Genomic DNA, 25,148 nt, shown 5'->3' with positions numbered 1-25,148 from the left:
GTCATGCAGAGGGAGGACAGCTGGAGAAATTCACAAAGCAGGGCCTCCCTCACAGAAATGAAGCCCGCATGGGAACATGCGGATTATACCACCCGTCACAGATCTTGCCAGAGACTGGCATTCTCCACAGAGCAAGAACTTTTCCTTCAGGAAATGGACTAGTCCCTCTTACGACATCCTCTACATTTGGGTGGGTCTTTTCACTTAAAGGTGAATTATGAACATACAAAAGAGCTCCATCTGCCCTTCCTGCATGGTCACAGATTCCCAGGAGAAACTGATCACATGCCATCCAAACGCTGGTACCCAAGTTGTAGGACTGACAGAGTGACAAAAGGAAACTGACACAAAGCGTGCAGAATGCCTCCGTCACAAACACTTGACACACTGGCACCAAATTCTCTTCTGCAGTCGAGTCTTAAAGCTCTTCTTTCAGTGCTGGCTTTAAAATGAAGCTGCGGATTGAGTCAATGCGAAAAGAAAATGGATTCACCCACCGATGAGATTTCCTTTAGCGACATGGAACTCGTTCTTGCCCGAGGAGATCCAGACGCCGCTGTTGTGGACCCCGAGGAGGCTTGGCTGGCACTGCAGCTGCTGAGACCAAAACGCCATGCGCAGCTTATCCGCCACCTTCTCCACGGGCACTTGGGCTGCCGTGGCCACGGAGTGCGTGGCATGGATTATGGTCTGGAATAAGCTGCACTGGTCGAACACCACGTAGTCGGTGATGCTCACCTAGAGGGGGGCACGGAAAGATACCTTCTCTCACTGCAGCGATGAGTGCTTTCTTTTTCTTTTTCTTTTTTTTAAAGACTTTTCTTTTTATTTATTTGACAGACAGAGATCACAAGTAGACAGGCAGGGAGAGAGAGAGGAGGAAGCAGGCTCCCTGCTGAGCAGAGAGCCTGATGCGGGGCTCGATCCCAGAACCCTGAGATCATGACCTGAGCGGAAGGCAGAGGCTTAACCCACTGAGCCACCCAGGCGCCCCTATGAGTGCCTTCTGTATGCGCGCCACCCGGAGCTAAGACTGGGTCCGTAACCGGCAAATACCTAGCACTCATGGGCACGCACGCATTTGTGTAAGACCAAAAAAGTCCAGCAAGGCACTATCAAACCACTAATTGTAATTCTGAGGGTCAGATTTAGAGGGACAGAAGAAATTGTTCACCTTCTGTTTTATACATTTTTATCCACCGTGGGTCTGTCACAATGGCAGGTATTATTTTTGTGATTATCTATGATCCCTCCTTAGACCCATGAAGCCTTTTATTCTAATCAATAAGAAAGGATCATTTTGCTTTTAAATTTAGATATTTCCAATGGACAAGAGCATGCAATCCTTAGAATCGTAATATGGGTTAAAAAAGGTACTATAAGTAGGGTGGTGGAGGTACTTGATGATCTAGACCAGGACTGTCGATAAATATGTCAGTTCAACAGCGCAAACCGGGCCCCACCCTGGACACGATCGGCACAGCCTGGCTCCGGTGTGCAAACCGCTCCTCTAACATTCCTGAAAGACATTTCTTTGGGGTAACTCTGAGGAAAATCTCTCTCTTTCTCTCTCTCTTTTAAAGATTTTGTTTATTCATTTGACAGAAACACAGTGAGAGACGGAACACAAGCAGGGGGAGAGGGAGAGGGAGAAGCAGGCTTCCCGCCGAGCAGGGAGCCCAACACGGGGCTCAATCCCAGGACCCCAGGATCATGACCTGAGCCAAAGGCAGACACTTAACGGCGGCCCGTTAATCTCTCTCTTGTTGGCAGCTCCGGTTGTCAGAAAGTTCTAAGTTGGTGAAAATCTGCCTCCACGTGACTTTCATGTATACCTGTGCCCTGCTGGGTTTGGTCACAGAGAATGTTGCTCCCTAACTCCTAGGACACCCTTTCACAGGCTGTGTTCCCAGGTCCTGCACAATAAAATGCTGAGTGAAAGGGACATCACTTACTACAGGGAACTTAATTCTAATAAGCAAAAACAAAAAGTAAATTACTATAAAAATCAGTGCTTAAATGTACAAATCTGCACTTTTTCACCCACGAAAGGACCTGCACTGTCCTAACTGAGAATGCAGTGAATTGCTTTACAATGTCCGGACCCCATGGCCCCCTTTCCTGCTATCCAACAGCCTGGCTGCATGGTCTCGTCACAGCCCACAGAACGCCAGGCAGGGAGCCCTGGGGCTCACCACGTGTGCTGCTGGGCCTCCTCGGAGAGTGCACATGCCAAGGCCACACAGAAAGCCTGTGACAGGCTGTCTCAGTGCCCAACACTTGCAGATAAGCAGGATGCAAATTAAAAAAAAAAAAAAAAAAGGTTTAGCAGCCAAACATAAAGCTGGCTCTGGCGCTACAGAGAAATCAGTCTTAGGAGTAATTAAAATAACTCTGCTTCCAAATACCTCAAAGAAGATTCTGTCAAATTTCTCTAAAGATAACGTTCTGAATATGATGATAAAATGGTATCCAACTTTCTTTAGGCTACTTAAAAATGGAACGTGGTACATATACACATTTGAGAGAGAGTGTGTGAGTACACGCATGCGTGTGTAAACCCAAGTATGCTTACCAGCGTGGAGAAGGTATTTGAAAATCACTTGTACAACTTTTCGGAGCATCAGACATATCAGAGACCTTTGTACACATATACTTACTCATCAAAGGACAAATACAACTTCTTTTGCACATTCTCATCCGACAGACCAAGGGCAGCTAATGACCGACCTGCCCTTGCGTGGCAAGTCTGAGGCAGCGACAGGGCCTGAGCTACTGGAGACAAACACTGCAGAGACGCTGCCTCGTTTCCAGCAGCTGAGGGCCAGAACCACCTCGCCGGCCGCTGCGGGAAGCTGGGGGAGTGACAGCTACACTGAACCGTACCAAAGAGGGGCAGGAACAACCCCTTGAAAAACACATTCTAGGCCACCCTGGCTGGGACCAAGTCATGAGAAGTGAGCTTGCTTACACCCTCCTATTACACAGAGTGTTTCCTTTTCTGGGAGTGTGTGGGAACATTCTCCTTTCTTTGTTGAAATGCCACTTGCTTAGAGGACTTTGGAACCAGCGGGCAGAGATGAATTTTAATTATAGGCCAGGTTTCCAAACCTGCGGACTAGCTCTTCTCAGCCCATGAGTTCAGAATTCAACGTCATTACTACCCAGGTCTGCAAAAGGATATCACTGGGCTTATTTAGCACGTAAGGATAAATTTCTAAATAATACCGAAATGGAAAAAGAAGTAATAAACAAGAGCCTGGACATTTAAGCAAAGAGAGTTCTACAAGTTACTTCCTACAATGAAAACCCCGGATACTTCTAACGCGTTCAAATAGTGAAGACTAACTCATCGAAGAGTGAAAGTAAATGTTGTTCATTTAATCCAACCTCCTCAATCTCTTCAAGGAGAAGAAGGGCTGTAAAAGGAGGAGCAGAGCAGAGGAATCCTGGCCAGCACCCCCCGAGCTGAGCACCTACTTGCCACCAGTGGTCGTCATCTCCCTGGGGCTTCTTGGAAACGATACCAGTTCGGAACCACAGGTTCCCTTGGATGTCCAGGGCCCACAGAGTCTGCTGGTCCCCGAGAGTTATACAGACGGGTTCCAAAGCCTGCCTTTCACTGGAAACAGGGAAGAGAAGGGAGAGTCAGCGCCCACACTCCAAGTGCCCAGCCTGACTGGGAACGTGGGCTTCAAGTGTCTCCCGGGTGGGTTTAGACCCCACCCCCAAGTTCCATGGATGGAAGCTCGAGTTTCAAGTTACGTTGTTGTTTAAATGTGTGGCAGCTTCTGAAAGACACACTGAAACCCCTGGGAGGAAAGAGCCTATGAGAGAGAGCGAGAGAGAGCGTGGACAACCAGGGCGCCTCGGCCTCCCTGCTCCTCTCACACAACTGAGCCAGCGGAGGGGCCCCGTGTGCCAGGCTGTGTCGGGCAGCAGCAGCTGGGCGGACGCTGCCTCTCCGCACACGGTGCCCTCCCCCCTCCCGCCCCTCGGGAAAAGCCCCTGCTCAGCTCTGCTCTGGCACGGGAAGGTCCTCGCTGACCGGCACTGGGGGAGAGCAGGGCTGGGGCCAGCCTGGTCGCACACCCAGCCCAGCCCTGCTGTGGCTCATGGGAGCCACTCGCTCAAGCTGACTGGGTGCTAGGTTCAAACCAAAAAGATCCTAGTCTAATTTTTCTAATTAGCAAAATGATTTGATGGTAATTCTATAATTAAAATTTTGAGTGGTTTAAGTCACCAAAGAAATTACTAGAGATAAATTACCACTGATGATAATGAAGGAAAAACGTCTGGCCTGAAATCACTGAGATTCTACACAGAAACCACCTGACAGGGCCTGGCAGTGCTCAATGGAAACTGTCGTAAGACCCGTGATCGTGTGATGCCTGAGGTCACACGAGAGGGTGGCGGCATTTTAAAAAGCTTTGCCCTGACCCAGCGCCCAGTCTGCCGGTCACAGGCAGGCACAGGGCAACCCGCGGTCAGGCTGCGGCCATCGGCTCCACCGACTCCAGACAACACTATCCCCATGGAGAGCTTCAGAGAAGCAGCTCTGCCAGGGGCAGCCTCCCAGGGGCGCGTTAAGGGGAGTCAGGGTGACAAAGAACCAAGGGTGGGACAAGCGAGATGGGGAGGACGCGCCTGCTCCTGCCGGTACCTGACGATGTCACATTTCCACTGCTCCCCCTCGGGGCAGAAGCTGCTTACGCCCTCCCTGTACAGGAGGGCTCTCTGCTCTGTCAGCGCCCACACCACGCTGTTTCGGGCTGTGACCTGGGACAGTGGGTATGGACAGTCGACCTTTACGGCTCTGGCACAAGGGCGATCCACACTGAGACCTGCCAGGGAGACAGACAGGAAGCCCCCAAGACACACAGTCAGGACTTTGCACCTCATTTGTATTCTGCTGTTTCCTTCTTCTTCTTCTTCTTCTTTTGGTATTCTGCTATATTCTTGTGTAGCAAGCATTCTGTCTTTTTAAGGTCTAGTTAACAAAAAATAGTTAGGTTGTGCTTAAATAGGGCATGTATTTGAAGTGTTTTCAAATGCTCTCTGAAAACTGAAGAATGACAATTCAGAATCTGCGGGTATCCCAAAGTGGCTTAAGATGTTCCCGAAGAACAAGAAAGCCCAGGGCAGAGCAGCCAGACCCTGAGCCAAGAGCAGCCAGGCCAAGAGCAACACATGCTCTGTGGCTGTGCCCTCAGAGCCTCGGGGAGAGCAGAGCTGGGGCAGCTGTGGATGGCAAGGATCTGAGCCCCCCGCCCTCTGCAGAGCAGCTCCAACGAAGCAGCCACCCTCTCCTGCTCTGGAACTGGTTGGGGGGTTGGTTCCCCACATGAAAGGCGATGTCCCTCACCCAGCAAGGCTATGGCAGGGCCAGAGCTCAGAGTCGCTGACGCCCCATCCAGGACTCCTGCCCCCCACCTCTTTGGAGCCTGTCTGCAGCCCGGAGTTGCTGGGACAGCTGCTAACTCAAACCCCATACTCTGCGGCATCAGCGTGCACTCAGTTCTCAGTGCCCCAGCGTGCTCCCCGACTCCTCGCAGAAGCCCCGTGGTCCCACGTTCTCAGCTGTCTCCCTCACCTTCAACCAGGGGGAGTCACCTGCTGGGCTGCTTACACTACACACCGTCAGGCCAGCCCTGGAGCCGAACACGGCTGGTCTGCTACTACTGGTTAAGAGGGTGCCCGTTCCTCAACCCCAGGCCAGAGGCACTCTGTCTCCTCACCAGGAACAAAACTCAAGTGCTCCTGGAAACGGGATATGCATCTGCCTTTCCAGAGCTATTACCACTTGAAGGGAGAGACCAGAATTTGCACGCGGCCAGGTGCTGGCAAGGCTGACCACCAGGGCTCAAGCAGCGGCTTCTAGGAGATGCTGGCCCTCCCACGTGTGAGGAAGAGCCAGGGGTGCAGAGACTTTTGGTCTCAGAGCATCACCCCGGCTGACAGCTCGTAACAGAGATTAAAACAGTCTCCACAAATCAGCAATATTAGATGGTGAGAAGATTGATCTTTACATAAATCCAGTACAACCTCTTGACAGCCAGAAGAGAGCTCCCACCTCACCCCCTTTCCATACGCCGAGAAATCACGTCGCCTTTGGAAAGTTATATCCTATTTTGCTGACATAAACACTCACGCTCATTACAGTTTATTTTTAATAAACAAGTCCCACTGAGTCTCCTCTGGCAGCTGAAGGTTCCCCTCAGGGCAGTTTATTAGGACGAAATGAACTGCTACTTAGATCAAATGATTTTTCTTGTTGTTTCTTCCTGACCCACATGTAAATAAGTATACGGGGACAGGACGATGACCTGGCTGAAAAAAGTCCAGCCATAACCTAAAGGAAAAAATGATTCTAATGTCACTTCCCCGTTATTCTTTCCCCTTAAGATCTGATATTGCGGCACAAGTGACAGGCAATGGTTAGCCATAAGGAGAGTAAGAGTCTGTTTCTGTATCTCACTGAATAACTCTATTAAGTCTTGCCCTAAACTTGTCCGGGTTGGATGTGAGTCAGTAGCAGGAAACTGCTAATATATTCCAAAGGCAGACTGTCTTCAATTGATTTTTAGCCCCTTCGTCATTGTGATGGCTCTAAGTGTGCCCCTAACAAAGTGAGGGACAGTAGGAAGCAATTACCCCCCCACCCCACAGGAGCTGGAGGACCACCCCCGTTACCTGTCTGCAGGTAAAGATCTCCATTGGTCCTGATGATCCAGGCCGTGTCATCGCTCAGGGCCACAAACACTGCCTGGGGCAGGGCTTCGTACCAGTGCCGCTTCCCCTTGATGGTCACTTTTCCACAAGCAAAAGCTCGGTTTGATTTCTGCTCAATCTTCCAGAGAAGGGCTCCTGTAGAAATAAAAATTCTGTTCCCCATCCAATAACCGCAGAGAATTACTTACACAAAGCACTTCATCCCGGTTGCTGTGGGGGAGAGAGATTTCTACAACCTCTCTCCCCCTTTTGCTTCCACCCCAACTGGGGAAAGAGCCCACAGAGCCAAGGTTTGGTTCCTTGTCACCTCCCACCAGCTGTGTGGCTTCAGGTGTCAAGTCACCTACTGTCTCTCCATGCTGGACTTCTTCCTCTGTACCTACAGGGCTGCTAGGGAAACTGGAGGCGAGAACAGATCGGTGACATGGCACACCGAGCCGGACAGACCTCAGGCACTCCTGACGTGGACACGTCAGGAGGCACAACTCGTCCCCCATGAGAAGTTGAAAAGTCCTTGGGGGTTCAGACGGGTCACTTCTGGACCAACTGAGGGTTACGAGGCACAGACAGGAGGCACGTGAGCAGGGCTGTCCTTTTTTACTCAGAAAGGGACTGTGACAAGCAGATGAAGGGGAGGAAGGAGGACGGCGTGCTGTGTACGTGGGGGGGACGCAGGCCGGGCGGCCGCATGTAAGCAGCCACCTGAGTATCACCAAGACCACAGGCTGGACTAGAGGGTCTGATGGGGAGAGCCAAGGTAAGGGGAGAAAAGCCAGACGGCTAAGCTCAAAGCACACCCTGAACACAGTGGGGCGCTGGTGCCCCTGAAGACGCGGACACTGCAGGGCGACTCAGTCAAGAACACCGATCTGGTGAGGACAGAATTCCTATGAGATTGCGAGGGCCAACAGGTTTTGGAAACACAAAGTCATCAACAGAATCAGGACAGAACCAAGGCTTCTAAGCGGCTGGGAAGGTGAACAGAAGTAAACGGCAGAGAAAGAATTAAAGCGCACAATCACGGAACGAGAGTTAAAGACTAGACTGTGATCTCAGCCACTCGCTAAAGGAAAATTATTTTTCAAATAAGCAAAAAGATAAAACAACCTTGAACAAACTGCTATTTTAAATAGTGACAAAGACCAGGAAGAATTCAAGGAAATCCATCAGAAACACAGTAAAATTACGGGGATAAGTCTAAAGTCACAGAGTACATTTTGTCTGACTTCTGCTCGTGTCTTAACAATAAGAAGATACTATGCGGGGTGCCTGGGTGGCTCAGTGGTTGAGTGTCTGTCTTCGGCTCAGGTCATGGTCTCAGGGTCCTGGGTTCAAGCCCAACATCAGGCTCCCTGCTCAGCAGGAAAGCCTGCTTCCCCTCTCCCACTCGCCCTGCTCTGTTCCCTGTCTCGCTATGTCTCCCTCTGTCAAATAAAAATAAAATCTCTACAAAAGGGGGGGGGGAGTTACTAAGAGGCAAATACACAGGAATACTTCTATTCTACCTATGCACCCCCCCAGCAGGTGAAGTGGCCAACATTATGACAAACAGATGCGCAAATGATTCTGGACAGGGAAGGGAGGTACAGGCTCAAAGCCTAGCAGAGCATCATTCAGGAAATGTCCGCTCCGGTTCACTAAAAATGGTTAGCCAGACCATGGCTTGCACGAATGAACGCATTTTTCTTTTACATTCAGGGAGATGATCTGGCCAAAGCATACACATCGTTCATTAAAGAAAAAATTTCTAGAAAGGAACCCCAATAATCTATATCCACGTAAGTCTATCTCCATTGGTTCAGTTGCTTTAAAACAACACAAGAAAACAGGAACACGGGCGCCTGTGTGGCTTGGTCAGTAAAGCGTCCAGCTTTTGATTTTGGCTCAGGTCATGATGTCAGGGTTGTGACACTGAGCCCCGTGTTAGGCTTCGTGCTGGGTGTAGAGCCTGCTTAAGATCCTCTCTCTCGGGCGCCTAGGTGGCTCAGTGGGTTAAAGCCTCTGCCTTCAGCCCAGGTCACAATCCTGGGGTCCTGGGATCGAGCACCGCGTCGGGCTCTTTGATCCGCGGGGAGCCTGTTTCCCCCTCTCTCTCTGCCTGCCTCTCTGTCTGCTTGTGATCTCTGTCTGCCATATAAATAAATAAAATCTTTAAAAAAAAAAAAAGATCCTCTCTCTCCTTCTCCCTCTGCCCCTCCCCTTCCATAAAAGAAATAGGGACACATTTTTATAAGGTATTCATATGTTAATCTCTCTCAAAAAAAATCCCTCAAAATTCAAGCAGTTTGCATAGCTTATAAAAACATGTTAATGTGTTAACATTGTAATTAATAAAAAAAACCGAACCAAGATTCAAGCTGAACATCCATTTACTGGATGTTTATTAATCAATGTCAAATGAAGCGACCCCTGTTCTTTGGAGAAAACCCTCAGACGTGCATGCACTGGTCACATGCTGCACGGATGGCGCTGCGGCAGCCCCCCCCCCCCCGTGTGCCTGCCCTGTGCCCACCGTGCGCTGGGCCACTACTGGGCCACTACACCGGCAGGAGCAGGGAGGTGGGAGCCGGGGAGGCCAACCTGAGGGGGAGACCGCCACCTGCTGGACGGCGTCCTCAAACTTCTGCCAGCGGAGCCCCCCGCCCGGCAGTGCGCTGCAGAACAGGCCGCCTTTGTAGTCCAGGCACCAAATGTACTTCTCGGAGACCGCCAAGCTGAGTATGCCGTAGCCGGGACCGGAGTATCCCATCCAGCTTTCTGCAAACTAACAAGGACAGAGTTGGTGAGTTCCGTAGCAGAGTGCTGAGCCGCGCTGTTGGGCGGTTGTCCATAAGTCACAGGGCGGAGGGTCTCTGAGAAGCCAAGAGGGGACCTGCTGTCTTTGGACTGTACTGAGAGAAGCGTTCTGCAATGGGGGCTACTGTCCCCCGGGAGAGCCCGCCTGGGTAGCTCCCCGTCAAGTCAGAACACCCTTCCTAATGCGGTCCTGACGTTAAAACAACCTAGTTCTTGCACAACACACAACGCGCATGCAAACCCACGTTCTGTGCTTCGGATCCTTGCCGAGGCGCGCAGATGAGCAGCCCTGCCACCGGCTCTGTGCCCTCGCCCTTGGGTTTTAAGCATGGACCCATCATGCGGCTAATGGAAATCTGGCCAAGATACTGAGTCTGGCTGAATTCTATAGACTGATGGTTTGTTGCCATGATTCTTTAAAAAAGAGCTAAATGAAGTCTTTGCAGCTTAACAGTTTTCTAAACTGCAGAAGGAATCAAAGTGCTTGCACCATCACCCAAATATGGAAGTTCGCTGCTTCACAGAGAATGGCACCCGCCCCTTCTCAATCCAGCCCTGCTCCCCATGACGAGTGCCCCACGCCCCTGGCAAATGCCACAAAATCTCTTGGTTTTCCAGCTACTGGATGGGGAGGGGGGAGGACCATGAAGGGAGGAAGCAGTCCTCCAAGCACCAGGTCCCCTCTCACCTAGGGGAGGGCTTTTCTAAAGTTCTCGCCCCCAATCTCAACAGCCTGCACGAGACGTTGTCAGCCCGCCCATCAGGCCTCCCACAGCCCTGACTTGGCTGGCCAGCATCGGCCAAGAGTCGTGCTCAGCTGAGACGATCGGCAGGCACGTCTGGGTCTCCCTGGAGATTCTGGGATCCAGACTGGCTATCTGCGCCCGCAGCAGCCAACACCAAACACAGAGCCTGGCAGCCGAAGGCACTCAAGAAATGCTGAGCACAGGCGAGACGGAGTGGAAGGTCTCACCTTCCGGCATTTGTCTCAGAACAAGTAAGCAGGACATGTCTGCCGATACAGGACAGCACAGAGGCGGGGAGTGGGGTCCTGGGCAGCTGTGCCCTTCACTCACTATGTGACCTGTGTGAGCCGTTTCCCTACGACTCCTTCCCTCCGCTGTAAAATGGGGACCACGGCAGCACCTACTTCTTTACCTACTTTTGTTTTGTTCTTGGAGAAGGAAATGAGTTGAACTTACAAAGTGCTTAGCGTGGTGCCTGGCAAGCGGCAAGAGCTTCCCGAACAACGTGTGTCGTTAGCGCTGGGAGAATCTAGTGGTCCGTTTAGGGGAAGCACACACACGTTCACACTCCTAATCCACACCCCACAATTACTTAGCAGGACAAGTTATAAGACCTGATTAGTCTCGAAACCAAATACACTGAAAAATAATGACTTGCTAAGAAAAGTAAGCATTTTGAAAACAATCTGTTATGTAAATGATCAGGAATTATCATCATTGACTACGTGGGTTGGGTGGACCCCAGGACACCGACCACCCCAAACCCACATACCTGATCTGACTTTAGGAGCCCGGTGTCCTCCGCGCCAGGCTGGCTCAAGTCCTGCAGGGAGCGACTACCACCGAGCTCTGTCACACTCGTCTCCGAGGAAGAGGAAGGCAACCCCTGGGCATAGATGTCCTCCTCGTCACTGGATGTCAACACTGGGTCCCGTGAAGGCTGCTCGAGCCAAGGCTCATGGGTGTGAGCCGCCAAGGCAGAGACTGGGGGTGTCAGCCGCCCTCTCACACTCCCCAAGTCACATCCCGAGGCAACCATTTCCTTCAGGCCCGTGTCACTGTCGGTGACAGTGTGCCAGGGATGTGAGCCGAGGTGGCTGGGGCCCCCCATGCGTGTGAGGAAGCCCTGCTCCTTGCTGGGCTCCTCGGCACAGCCTTCGTCAGCTCCGGTCCCTGGCAGCTGCGGCTCGGCACAGGGGGCCCAGCTGAGGCTGGAAGGCACCGGGGGGGAGTCCAGGAAAGGGGCTTCAGAAAAAGTGCTTTGGGGGTCATCAAGCTCCACATCCCCTGCTTCCCGGGCCTCTGCAGAGCTGTCCTTTTCTCCACAGGGCGACTGTCTGCTATTCAGTCCATCATCTGTGGGACAAGGTTCCTCTCTGAGTTCTGTAACATCACTACCTTCCACAGCTTCCCTCAGCTCCAGGAGTGAAGTCCACGCTCCACTGTGCGGCCCTGTGTCTTCTGCACAGTCACATCGTGGGAGTCCAGGTCTGTCGCCATTCCCTTCATGCAGGATGGCAGTGGCGGGCTCAGGCACCTCCAGGACACTGAACGCTTCGGGGTCAATATTTTCCTGCAGGACACCATTCACCTCACCGCTGAGGTTACTCTCCTGGTCAGGAGACTCTGTGCTCAACCGATCCACGATGCTGCCCAAACTTGAGGTCATAGACAGCAGGTCCGTGTTCAAGGACTGGGGACTGTCACCCGGAAACTCATAGCAGGGAGTTGATTCAAGGGAACTGTGGCAGGTGTTCCTGCTTGCACCTTCTAATTTAAAATTTAAAATAAGAATGTTTAAAACGGGGTATGACTCCATATAAATAGTAAGAGACTAAAAAACACAATTTTGGCTCAAGGAAAAAAGTACATTTCAAATGAAGGATATTTAAGTGGTGAGGAATGCATCCCTCAAGTACGGATTATCCCATGCAGAGATGTCTTAAATGGATGCAAACATCAGAGACAGTGATGGGCTCTAGGTCTCTCTCAAGAAATGTTAATGTTGGAAAACAAAGGAAAGGATGGACAGTAGACCAGTTATTTAAAATTATTAACAAGCTTAGCATGTTAATATTAATAATATCTGGTACGTATGTGTAGCTCGAGAGGCCTAACAGGAATGAAGGAGTAAAAAGTTAAACCATTTCTATGTTAAATCCCATGGTCGGTAATCTATCCAACACCAAACGTAAAACGACCCATCTAGACACCAGCATAATCTTCTATTTCTGAGCCTTTCCATCCAGGCTCATAGTGTCTCTTGTCTAATACGTGCTTTACATGGATACATCTAAAATTTTACTTAACTACAGCCCCAGACCCATCAAGCAGGGTGGTAAGTACACAGGTGTGTGTTATTGTATCACTCACACCCCACGAAGGTGCTTTCGGTGTGTGTGGTACTCTTTCTTAACATATGAAATACTTCACGGTAAAACTCCTCCGAGGAAAGAGCACCCATGTCTTCTGAAGCCTTCTCTGCTTCTCACCAAATGGGCAAATGTTCACGCAGGGCAAGGAGCACTCCCCAAAACTGTGCGAGAACGACCCTGCGTAAGGAGTCAGTGTGCATTTTGTGAAGGACGGTACCTGATCGCTTCTTCCTCTTCTTTTTCACTTTCAGAGGCTTCACGACAAGCTCCTGGTCGAAGTCTTCGGAGCTGATCACGCTGAATCTCTGCGAGGCCGACTGGCCTCCCCTCCCCAGCTCTGGAGCTGCCTGGAGCCCAGAGCCACTGTCGGTGGAGTTGAGCGAGCTGCTCCTGCTCCTGGGCTCACTGGCCACAGAGCTGGCCACGGAAGAGCCCCTGAGCCTTGTCTCCGAAACCGGGGCCCCCAACGGCTTCTCCCCACGTTGCCCAGGGGCCTGCTCTGCGCATCCCGGTGTCTCCAGACCATCTCGCGCTGAGAAAGAGAGTGGGGGTCACTGCTGGCTGTCTAAGGAAGTCGACAAGCTCTCATTCAGTCTGCTAACCCTAAATCCCCGCCCGCTAGGCATAGAGAGACTGCTGAAGCGGGAAGGTCGCACATAACAGTCCACAACGGCTCTGTGCTCCGGGGAGCTCACACAATCAGGAAAATGACTCGTCACGGCGATTTTCTATAAATAGCTCATAGGAATGGAACACTACTAAGCATACAGCATTTCTTACACCAATTCAGAAATAATTCCTGAAGAAGACAAATGACCTGTTTCTAAGAAGAGAGCTTAGTGATAGCCCCTACTTAGATCACACCTTAAACATAAAAGAGCTCAAAAGGCACTTGAAAAATATATGCATACCTATATTTCTTGAAATTTAAGAAGAGAAAGGGCATTTTCCATGAGAACAAACGCAGGACAGAGAAGTGCGGCGTGAGGATGTGGCAGCAGAGGCTCAAGGCACCCTGCTCTGTACCCACGACCAAGAGCCAGCGAGTTTCTCACCTTCACGGACTTGTCCTTCTCAACACAATAGCACAAGTCGCCATGGCCACCAGGGCTCCAGCCACAGGACCCCGTACACAGGACTATGGACGACTTCACCCCCACTCAGCCATCCCGATAGCACGTACCCACTACGGGCCCGGCACTGTTCGGGGACCACCAGTCAGACAGGAACTCCTGTCCTCTAATGGGGGTGGCCCCGGGGCAAACTAGGGGCTTCTCTGTGCGAGCTGGGGACGGACACGCAGGGCTCTGCACGGAGCGAAGCCTGGCCAGGGAAGTGACTTGTTAAAGACCACATGAGCCGATGGCAGGTCTCGGTCTAGAGCTGTCCTGTGCAATACAGCAGTCACTGCCATGTGCAGCTATTTAAACTCAAAGTCGAGCACAACGTAAACGCAGCTGCGCTCCCCACACTGCAAGCGCTCGGCAGCCACTGGGGACGGCGCGGACACAGAGCAGCCCCCCCGCACTTCCCTCCCGCGAGCCGCCCGCCCTTGACCACACCATGCAGATGCCAGCTCCGCAAACTAAGACTCAGAGCTTAGTCCTGTTCCACAGAGATTGCGGCCTGGGGTGACAGCTACCCTGACCGACCCTCTGACCCAAGACATATCTCACTCCCACCCCACGCCCGCCCCGCCATCTTGTAAGAGGCAGTAAAGTGGGGGCCAAGGTACCCCTTAGGACATTTTCATCTTTTCAAGTCCTAAATATCTGGGTCTGAGAGGCTCTTTGGGATCTTTTCCTACTAACCAGACTTTGTATTCTAACATTACAAAAGGACAAAGGCCTTAGTAACGCCTGGGGGCGCAGGGGCTTGCCGCCTGGAGGCCCTTCCCTTGCCTTGCTCCTGCCTTGCTTCCCGCTCTAGAAGGCCCTGGGTTTGCAACTGGCCCACCCACTTGGGTCCAGGCCTTCTACTCCCTCTCCTCCCTCTCCTGCAGTGACTCAGACACCAGCTAGTGCTGGTGAGAGCAGAAGGCAGAGCAAGGATGCCTCCAGGGTCAAGATACCCTAAGCCCGTCGCTCTGACAAAAGGTCCACACTTCTGACCAACGTAGCCAGGCAGGAGAAGCAGAAGCGTCGGCTGCAGCAGCAGTCGGAAGGCGGGGCTCATGGATTTGGGGCTTGTCATTTACCCACCCCCCCAGTCCTTGGTTTTCTAATCTGAAACGGGACACCGCGGATTAAGAAACACTCACTCGGGGCTTCTGTGTGCCATATGCTATCTGGGGCCACAAAGCTGAGCTACAAGATCCTCGCAACCAAAAGGTTTACTACTTGGTGAGGGAAAGACATGAAACAGCCCCCCCGGCTGCAACAGCGGTAGGAGGAAAGGCCCCGGGAACTCCAGCGAAGACTGGGAGGCCGACTTAACTGAAGCACTCAGGGAAAGTGTCAAAGATACAGGAAGACCTGAACTGAGAGCAGAGGGCAGCCCCGGCTAAAGCAGGCCACGTCAGGGAGGGCACACAGCCAGCACTCAGACCCGCCTGGGGTGCTGGGGACGGGGGTGGTGGCAGGAACCTGGAGCGCTCAGCTGGGGTGGGGGTGCCCTGCACACCACCTGGGACATGGTGGCAACCGGAGCAGTGAGCGAGGAAGGCACGAGGCCGTTCCCAGCCCCGGGGAGAAGGGGGACTGGCTGGGGAAAGGCCGGGGCAGGGCCACCTGCCTCATGTTTCCGGCAGGCTTGTCCTGAGCATCAAACAAGATGCCTGTGAAATTGCTCCGTGAACTCGAGGCTACACATGTGCGGGGCCTCGGGGGCCACACAGATGTCCCCCGCGTGCGGCTCACATCCCCCCAGCAGTGGTGTCTTCGGGACCCGCTGCAATTTCCACAGCCCCAGGCTCATCTGGAGAATCAGTACCTTCCATGCAGGGCTGTGTTCAGGATTTTATGAGGTCATGATTGTTAAGTGCTCTGGAGTGTCTGGAACACAGTGAGAACAAAGCGAGGGACAGAGAGGAGGAGGGGCTCCCCACATGGCTGCTGTCACGATGGGGACAAGTTCACTGACAAGCCCCAAATACACCAAGTATCATGATGTGTGCACGGGAACATGCTCGCCAGAACCGGGGCTGTGGGACTTAGAACAAGAAGACAGAAGCGCGGAGAATGATCAGTGTCATACGGAAGAATTGCGTGGAGGGTAAAGGACATGTTCCAGAGAACAGATTTCAATGTCCTAAAATCTTGGCAAATCTGTGCTTTGAAGTATCAACCCCACAGGCAGTCTCAGGGTGCCAGTGGCCAGTCACGTGGGTGCTGAGTTCTCCTCACTACTCGTCCAGCCCCCACCTTCCAGACCCATGGAACCACTTCACCAAATGCGAGGCTGTCTGATGTGAGCCTTAAAGTAGATAAGCTTCAAGAAGAGCACTGTAAACCATATTTTAAGAATCACAGGAGGGAGGCCTGGGCAGCTCAGTGGGTTAAGCATCTGACTCTTGGTTTCAGCTCAGGTCATGAGCTCAGGGTCGTGAGATTGAGGCCTGGAGTGATGCTCCGCACTCAGTGTGTGGTCTGCTTAAGATTCTCGCCCTCTCCCTTTGCCCCTCCCCTTGCTCTTACACACTCTCTCTCTAAAACAAAACAAAACAAAAAAATCTTAAAAAAAAAAGAATCATAGGAAACCCTCCAAATACTTCCTTGTTCAGATAAAGCTACAGTTGTTTAACAAAGTAATGCTAATAAGCTTTATCAGTTATAAACTACAATTACGTATACACAGCACATTTTATAACAAATACAAACCTATTGATGCTAATCCTTCAGGTCGGCTTGAAATTCTTATAATGTTCCTATCTCCCTTTAAGAAAAATATTTCATTTTCTGTGCAGGAAACAGACACGATGTCACCTGATCCTTCCAAACCAGCAATTGTGGCCTGTCCAAAAAAAAGAAAAGAAAAAGAAAATCACACAACCAGGCAATATTAACGGCTGAAAGCGGTCACAAAGGTGCAGGAGCCCGGAAGAGTCCGATGACACCTGTGCTCTGCCAGGCTCTTTCTGAACCAGCTTAGAAGTGACAAATGCGAGGGGTGCCGGGGTGGCTCAGTGGGTTAAAGTCTCTGCCTTCGGCTCAGGTTATGATCTTAGGGTCCTGGGATTGAGCCCCGCATCGGGCTCTCTGCTCAGCAGGGAGCCTGCTTCCCCCTCTCTGCCTGCCTCTCTGCCTGCTTGTGATCTCTGTCAAATAAATGAATAAAATCTTTTTTAAAAATTTATTTTTTTTAAAGATCTTATTTATTTATTTGACAGACAAAGATCACAAGTAGGCAGAGAGAGAAGTTAATAATCCTGATGAACATCTAGAAGCATGCCATTAGTCTGAAAGCTGCCCATCATGGTGCTGTGTACACTCTGATGGAAGCCACAACATCTGCATGTGGACAGCCCCTTTGTCTCGTGAAGTTAATGCCACCTGTCGCAGAAAGCACTGGGGTAAGGGCTCAGAAGAAAGGAACTGATACAAAGTCACCAAACCTCTCAACCCCACTCACTACTAAGTGTGCATCAAGTTCAAAGAGTACCCAGAGAAAGAAGAAAACTTAAGTTGTCTATAAGTGAAGAATACAGAGATGCCTTTCGAAGTGTTCCTTCAGAAGAGAAACCAACTCAGGGTTAAACAGCAGCTTGGTGGCCCCAGTCCCCCTTGCCCTACCCTCAGGTTCCAGGTGAGGAAGCCATGCCAGGCAGACGACACTTCAGCTTAGAGGCAGAACAGCTAGAAGGTTCTACCAAAACCAAATCTATAACATAATTAGACCCTTACCTGATTTCCTTGCAAAGGAAAAAGTAAAGCATTAGAATTAATGCTGTTTCTTCTACCATTATGAGAGACCGTCCGTAGATAAACATATAAAGACCCCAAAGGCGCGGTGCGATCACGCAACTTACCTGGTTGATTGTGTCTAGAAGGTAAATACTATATTCATTCCAACTCAACACCCAGCCTTCTTGAAAGAAACATGAAACAAGCCCCAGGTGTTTCTCAGGTAAGCTGCAACTTCCCCTGTTGGAGGATTCCAGACGTGGGTACAGTTCAAAAGGCTTGACTCCTCCAGCAAAGACATCTTTTAAGATAAACGTGGCTTGAACAGTCCCATGGATGTCCGCCTTCCACAGTCGGAGCCCAGGCCGTGACGCGTACAAGGTCAGATCACTCTGCTTACAAAGTCCTGGTATAAAACAAGCTCCAAATTTCCCAGTGCTGAAATTACAAAAAAAAAAAAAAAAAGAAGAAGAAGAAGAAGAAGAAACAGATACAAACTGATTTAAAGTGATAGCTGTCAGCCCTTGACATCAACTCTAACAAGAATTTTTTGGATAAGCCTAAATAAGATTGATGTTTTTTCAAACCCTCTTCTATGGTTTGCTCTGTTGTTACTACAACGACATGGTCATCTCTGTGCCTCCTCCTCCCTGTAGCCCCTCGGAAGCATGTGCCCCTGAGCGGGCAAGGCAGCCCGGCTCCTGGCAACCGTCATGATGCTGTGCCCTGGGCTTCGTCTCCACCCTCTGGCTCAATCCTCGCAGCAGTGCCACGAGGCAAACGGTACAGCTCCCGGGTCAGAGAAGAGGAAATGGAGGTGGAAGCAGACAATCCAGGTCCAACCATCCTCTCCCTGCTTGGAAGTTCTGTTCATCCTAACCCTGACTGCTGTACTCACTCCAGCATCCCACTGAATGAGCGTCACGCCTATGACCGAGTCTAAACCCGTCACAGGGACCAGCTTCCCGTCCAGTCCACGGGGGTGTCATTTTTTCTATTTTTAAAATTATGAAATACCTAACACAAAATGTATGTTTTATATAAATAACACATATCATTTTATACCATATATACACACAGGTGCACACACACATGCTTAAAGGCATGTAAAATTATGAAGCCTAACAAATGAAATGCACACCCAGGAGCCCATCCCTCAACTTTGGAAATAAATCATCAGTGACGCAGGTGGTGTTCTCCCACACTCCTAATGTCCCTGCCCCTCCGTTCCCCAGGTGTGATCACCAGACTGAATTTTGCGTTTGCTATTCCCTTGCTTCTACTACTGATAGCTTAGCCACATACCTATATATCCCTAAACGCTACATATCTTAGTATCATCTTCCATTTGCATAAAAAAAGTAATGATGCTATTTGTATACTTTTGCCACTTGCTTTTAATATTGATTAAAGATTTACCTTTACCGACAAAACAGCTATAGCTCATTCATTCTCACTGCTACATAGCATGCCGCATTTTTTTTCACTCACTCCCTTGTTGATGGGCATTTGAATTATTTCTACTTTGCTATTTTAAACAACAATACCACGAGCATTTCCTCCTAGCACATGGGTGTGTCAGAGTCTGCCCGGGTCTCCTGGAGATGGAACTGCTGCGCTGTCGGGTAGTTGCTGGGTTGCTGAGTTGACTACATTCAGGTTTGAAAGATAATTTCAAACTTTTTTCAATATGATTAATCCAACCTTTGCTCCCACCAGCAGTCTGAATTCTTTTATTCCCCCAAAGGGATTTTTAAGCCATCTCTACACCCAATGTGGGGCTTGAACTCACACCCCACGATCAAGAGTTGCATGCTTCCCCAGCTGAGCCGGCGGAGGGGTTCTCCTGAGTTCTCATGGTCCCACACCTTTGTCTAATCTCGGGCTCCTACCAGAGCTCAGAGTTCAAGAGTTCAAAATGCTTCTGGGACTTGAAGCAGTAGAAATAATAAATAGAAATATTTACTATGTGAACTTTCTGGAGCTCAGTTTCCTTCTGGGGTAATCCTTCCCATCTCAAAGGTTAAAGTGAAGCTTAAGTGAGCCGGTCTAGGAGGGCACAGAAGTGCTGCTGCTGACGTGGTAACCCCCCGGACCGGGCTCCAGGTGCTCCCAGCTGGGATGGGCGCTCGTCCCACACACAGCCCTGTGCCTCTCTCCTCACCCTCCCTGCACACAGCAGCACATGGGTCCTCCTGAAGGCTGTCTCCAGAGCCCATCTCACATGGTGACACAGAGTTATCTGGACGTTCTCTGCCAGTCAGTCTCTCTCTAGGTCCCTCTGGGTGCAGAGTAACTAAATCCCTCTGGATGAGGCCCAAGGAAAGTACTGAATATCAGATTCAGCTTGGAGATGAAGACTGTTAGATGAACCAAGACTGTTCTAACACTGTCGATCATTCCCGGACAACTCTATAATCGGCCTTGGGTTTGATTACTGCCTTTGGTGGATTTTTTCTGGAAAGATTCTCTAAATAGACCCAAAGGAATTATCACAGGGCAGTCCGTAACCTCTTCCCCTTGCCCTTCCTGTCCAATCGATTTCTGTTTGGTGACCCACTTGTTAAATGTTTTCCTTCTATTTATAGGTCCTCTTAAAAACCTCCTGTCCCTTCCACTTTGATCCGCTCACCTTGGATAACTGCAGCACTCACTTGAACAAACACCGAGGGAGTCCTGCCCCGTGTGAGACCCAGTGCCATGGGCAACGTGAAAGAGAAACGACACGAGAGCCTGGCCCTGGCTGAGAACAGGCGCAGGCAGACGTGTGCGTGGGTAAGAACCAGTGCAAGACCATCTGAGGCTCAAAGGGCCCCATGAGTGGTCCAGACGGGAGGCATCTGACTGGGGCAGGAGAGGACTAGACCAGGGACTATTCCCGGCTGAGGACGGAAGGGGCACTGTGGGGGAAGGAGCATGCAAGAGGGTCCTGGCGGGCAGCTGGCTCTCCGGAACTGCTGGAACATGTGGTGTGTGGTTGGTGGTGGGGGAGGGAGACTGGGGGGGAGGCGGCTAAGCCGGGGATAACTAGCTAGGGCAGGTGCAGCGCCACCCGCCGGCAGCACGATGGTGCAGCACCTGCTGCAGTCGTTCTGAAGCGGACCCTCAGACCCCAACTTTCAAGGCCCAGGCACTGCAGGACTCTAAAATCATAACTTCATCAACCCACTTTCTTAATTTGATGGAGGTGACTTGCAGAAAAATCACTGATGACTTTAAAAAAATACGTTAATTCCCTTTATAAGTCACATTAACATGAAAGTTGTAGTTTTTTGTTTTGAGACTTTAAAACGATTTTATTTCTTTTTAAAGATTTTATTTATTTATTTGACACAGAGAGAGAGAGAGAGAGAGATCACAAGCAGGTAGAGAGGCAGGCAGAGGGAAGAGAGGTGGAAGCAGGCTCCCCGCTGAGCACAGAGCCCAATGCAGGGCTCAATCCCAGGACCCTGAGATCATGACCTGAGCCGAAGGCAGACGCTTAAGCCACTGAGCCACCCAGGTGCCCCTAAACAATTTTATTTTTAAGCACTCTCTACCCCCAGTGTAGGGCTCAAACTCACAACCCTAAGATCAAGAGTCTCATGCTGTACTGCTGAGCCAGCTGGGAGCCCTGGAAGGAGTGTTTTCTAACGAGCTGTATAATCCGCTGGTACCCCAGACCTGAAATGCTGAGCATGGACAGAGAGCCTGAGGCAAGAGAATGAAAGTCTATGATGGGTGACAAAAGGCTCAGCAGCCAACTGCCCACAGACTACCACACAGGCACGGCAGCAGTGGCCCTGTTCCAGAACCTGGTGCTGGCTCTGCTCGGGGGTAGACTCCCCACATCCACATGCACGGATGGCCTTGCGCAGGGGCCCTGAGGACAGGGCCACGGGACACCTAATAGGTAGGGAGAGGGTTCCCACATGAGATAGTGCAACACAGAGCCCGAGGAGAGCAAAGATACAACACATTTGGGGACAGCTGGGGGCTCTGACGTCTTCTGGGAGTAACATGCATTATCTGGTCCGGTCTGAGGAGGCTCACAAACTCCATCCGAAAAGGACGACCCCATCCCCCACACTGCGGTCCCCTGCCTGCAGATGCAGGCTCGGGGTGCCCACGCTCTGCTGCCCGCTGAGAACGCTCCCGCCCTATTCAGGCCACTCTGTCACCCACCAGCAGACTCCAGGGAGGTCACGACAGGCAACGCCATCTCGTGCTCCGTGCCAGCCAGCGCCAGCCATCTCACAAAGCTCTCAGCAGACGCGCTCCCTGCAAAGCGCCCCCTCCTGCGTTCCCTTCTACAAAACCAGCCTCCTGCAAAGCTATCCCCAAGCACGGTGATCCTGTCCCCTCCAGCCCTTTCACCCTCGGCCCCTCTCCTTGAGCAAGACCGTGTGTAGCCACCAGGTCGCTGTATCCAAATGTCTATCTCAGGCCATCTCTCCGGGTAGTCAGCAGCTCTGACACAGTGGCTGGCCCTGTGACACTTCCTCCATGTGGCCTCCGACTTCTCACTCCTCTGACCCCTCCTCACATCCCAGTCTCTGCTGATGCCCAGAACAGAGACAACCGCGCCCCCAAACCATGCTCACACCCGCGGCGAGCTCATCGTCCCAGAGCTTGTCCAGACCGTCCACGTGCTACAGGCTCTGGCCGCACCTGCTTCCTGAGATGCACACCTGCTGCCCCTGCCCCTTTGGCTGCCCCCTGGAGGAAGACTATGCCACCTGTCCGCAACAGCCCCTCTGTCCTCTCCGCCAGACTTCTGGAGGCCAGAGCGCCGCCACCCCCCACCCGAGAGCTCAGCCACGGCCTCTGACTCATCTCCCTCCCTCACCCGCCAGAGCAAACATGCAGCTCTGCCCTCCAAGCATTCCTACCACCCTACCCTGGCCTGAGCCCCCGGCTGGCCCCCTGAGCTGCCACTCTTGTCCCCTCCCAAGAGCAGCAAGGGTCACGTGACCTGCCCTGGTCAAAGCCTCTCATGACTGCTGGCGTGCTAGAATAAAGCAGCCCCGCGTAAGGCTCACAAAGCCTACGCGACGGGGTCCTACCCTGGCCCTACCCTACCAAGGCCCACGTGGCCTTGCTGCTCTGCAAACACTCAAACGCTTGGCACACACTGCTTCTGCCTCAAGAGCTTCTCTTCAAAGTCCTGGCTCTTTCTGCCCTTCCTTCAGGAATCTGCTCTGGTCCCTCCTGCGAAAGAGCTGTCCCTCCCTGCCTATCTAGAGCATGCACCCATGTCCCCTGCTCCCTCCTCTGTAGTCCATATCCTGATTACTCCCGAACATTCTAGAACATATTTATTTAATGTTGGTTTCCCCCGTCAGGAATATGAGCCTCCCGAGATGAGAGGTCTTCCCAGGTCACAGCTATCACCTCAGATGAAGAAGGGTGCCCAGAACACAGCAGAGACTCGATGAGGCTTTTTCAATGTCACGTGAAAAACACTGTTCCCCGATGTCAGGGTCTCAGTGTCGCCTGCATCTAACGACCTGCGGGCCTGGAGATGTCAGTCCTCACGATGACTCCTGCTTGACTACTACCTAACAGGCACCTCCAGCTCAATAATGCCCCCAACCGAATGGCTGTCCAGACCTCAAACCCGGGCTCGCCCTGTGTTTCCACCACAGCAGCTGCCGCAGCCACTGGCACGAAACCTTCTCTTCTTTCCTTCCCCTCGCCCACATCCAATCCGTTACCCTGCCCCAGGGAAAGCATTATCCTGCTTTATCCTGCATTATCCTAATTGCAGCTCCCTGCATCGCCCGGTCTCCTGACGGCCACCGCCAGAGCCAGCCCCCACGCCCGCTCCCAGGACTCCCACAGCACCCTCCTCTCCCGCTCCTGCCCATCTCCAGTTGAGTCTCCACACAGAACTGGGTGAGCTCTGAAACAGCGCTCACGTGGCCATTCTCCTGCCTACAGCACTTAAGAGCCTTTGGTTATGCCTAGGATAAGCTGGGCAACAGCCAGCCAGCGTGGTGCTCTAGCCCTGCCCCTAAGCTGGCTCCGGCCCTCCTTTCCAATCTCTTCTTTCTCTCTTTATTTTTTTTTTTAAAGATTTTATTTATTTATTTAACAGAGAGAGACACAGTGAGAAAGAGAACACGAGCAGGGGCAGGGACAGAGGGAGAAGCAGACTTCCCACTGAGCAGGCAGCCCGATGTGGGACTCGATCTCAGGACCCTGGGATCATGACCTGAGCTGAAGGCAGACGCTTAACCGACTGAGGCACCCAGGCACCCCTCCAACCTCATTTTCTACCAGTGCACCCAACCCACTGCTCCCTGGTCACCCGGCCCCCTCTGGCTCCCCGAATGCTGAAGCCCTGGCTGAATCCGCTGCCTTGGCATTCGCTGTTTCCTGAGACCAGAATTCTCCTCCAGCAGCTCTTCCCATGCCTGAGGCTTCTGCTCAAATATCACTTCCCCACAGAAGTCTTTCCAGTCTATTCTAAGAGAGCGTGCCCGCTCCCCCCCCCCCCCCGCCAGGCTTCACCCCAACTGCCTTCTCTGCAGCACACACTGCCGCCTACACAGCTATTCTGCTTGGGGGCAGAGCCCTGTCCCTTGCCCACCTGCCCACCGCATACTACTGCCCCACACGTGCTGGATGACACACGGCTTCCAGGGGGCAGACTCGCCAGATGCCCCTTCTGAACCACAAGCTCAAATACATGCAACAGAAAAACAATCTTTAAGACACATTTATTCTGTGTTAGCCCCACTCCTCTAGGGCTCAGTGAAACAGACCTCCCAGGAAGAAAGGGGAGACATTTGTTTGCATCCGCAGCCTGGAACAGTGCCCAGCATAGGCCAAAAGACTCGATCACACATGTGCACCAGGAGGGGCTTCTGGAAACTTGCTTAGGTTTCCACACTGGAGGCTGGAAGACTAGGTTTTAAGAGAAGAACTATTGGCTGCTCCCCGTGAAAAGGAACTGGTTTTCCTACCTCTCTATCCTGCACTACCCTTCCAAAAAGAGTGTAGTGAGACACTGACGCCAAGTCAGAACAAAGCATCAGGCAGAAGAGGGAGACAGCGGCAGAGGGAAAGACAAGATGAAGATGTGCAGAACCCCTAAGCCAGAACTCCAAATTCCACTGTGTTTTCCAGGGGCCAACCGGGAGACTACTGCTATAAAAAGGCTAAATTGTTGATGGATTGAGGGGGTATTCAGCATGGAAAACAGAAGCCAAAGGGAAGCTTGACCAGGTCTTTTAATAGCTAAGGGCTGCCACACTCCGCCCATGTGACCTCCCCGTCTCCGGGCCATCCATCACCCGCCTGGCTGTCACCACCAGCTTCCATGGGCCCTCCCTCCCTCGCGCAGCCAACGCGCATCCCACTGTCAGCCTGTTCACCCCACTCCCCAGCCCACCTGCCACCAGCCCCTCTGATCCTCTCCAGGCAACAGTGCCCTTTTACCAGGAACTTCTCCAAATCCCGCTGCCAATCCACAAACTGCCGGCGCCCATCGGCTCTTCCTGCCCCCACGTGGCTCTTGCCCCTCTCTCTCAGGATGAGGGAGTGGCCTCACCACTCTACCCAGCCCCTCCTCACTGGCCCCACCCCCAGGTAAACTGGGCCCCAGGGCTCTACACGTGTTTCTGGCAGGGAGACCCCCCATGCACTCCTGCTGCCTCTTCCCGCATGGCGGA

The 25,148-nt window shown here is 51.9% G+C and overlaps 1 protein-coding gene across 4 annotated transcripts in view; it reads right to left on the bottom strand.

The window, feature by feature from the left end:
* TECPR2 (tectonin beta-propeller repeat containing 2) overlaps nucleotides 1–25,148 on the bottom strand; it is a 97,970-nt gene that overhangs the window by 38,073 nt on the left and 34,749 nt on the right. For all 4 annotated transcript variants that reach the window (XM_059183183.1, XM_059183184.1, XM_059183185.1 and 1 more), the window contains 9 exons: nucleotides 17,616–17,928; nucleotides 16,468–16,600; nucleotides 12,867–13,181; nucleotides 11,047–12,044; nucleotides 9,313–9,496; nucleotides 6,694–6,867; nucleotides 4,664–4,844; nucleotides 3,481–3,622; nucleotides 498–738 (listed from right to left, as the gene is read on the bottom strand). In XM_059183183.1, the coding sequence (XP_059039166.1) occupies nucleotides 498–738; nucleotides 3,481–3,622; nucleotides 4,664–4,844; nucleotides 6,694–6,867; nucleotides 9,313–9,496; nucleotides 11,047–12,044; nucleotides 12,867–13,181; nucleotides 16,468–16,600; nucleotides 17,616–17,928 (2,681 nt within the window). The remainder of the gene's footprint in view (nucleotides 1–497; nucleotides 739–3,480; nucleotides 3,623–4,663; nucleotides 4,845–6,693; nucleotides 6,868–9,312; nucleotides 9,497–11,046; nucleotides 12,045–12,866; nucleotides 13,182–16,467; nucleotides 16,601–17,615; nucleotides 17,929–25,148) is intronic.

The sequence above is a fragment of the Mustela lutreola genome, chromosome 7 (genome assembly GCF_030435805.1).
Source record: "Mustela lutreola isolate mMusLut2 chromosome 7, mMusLut2.pri, whole genome shotgun sequence".
NCBI lineage: Eukaryota > Metazoa > Chordata > Mammalia > Carnivora > Mustelidae > Mustela > Mustela lutreola.
The sequence above is the reverse complement of the archived record's forward strand: the minus strand, read 5'-3'. Positions and strand labels throughout refer to the sequence as shown.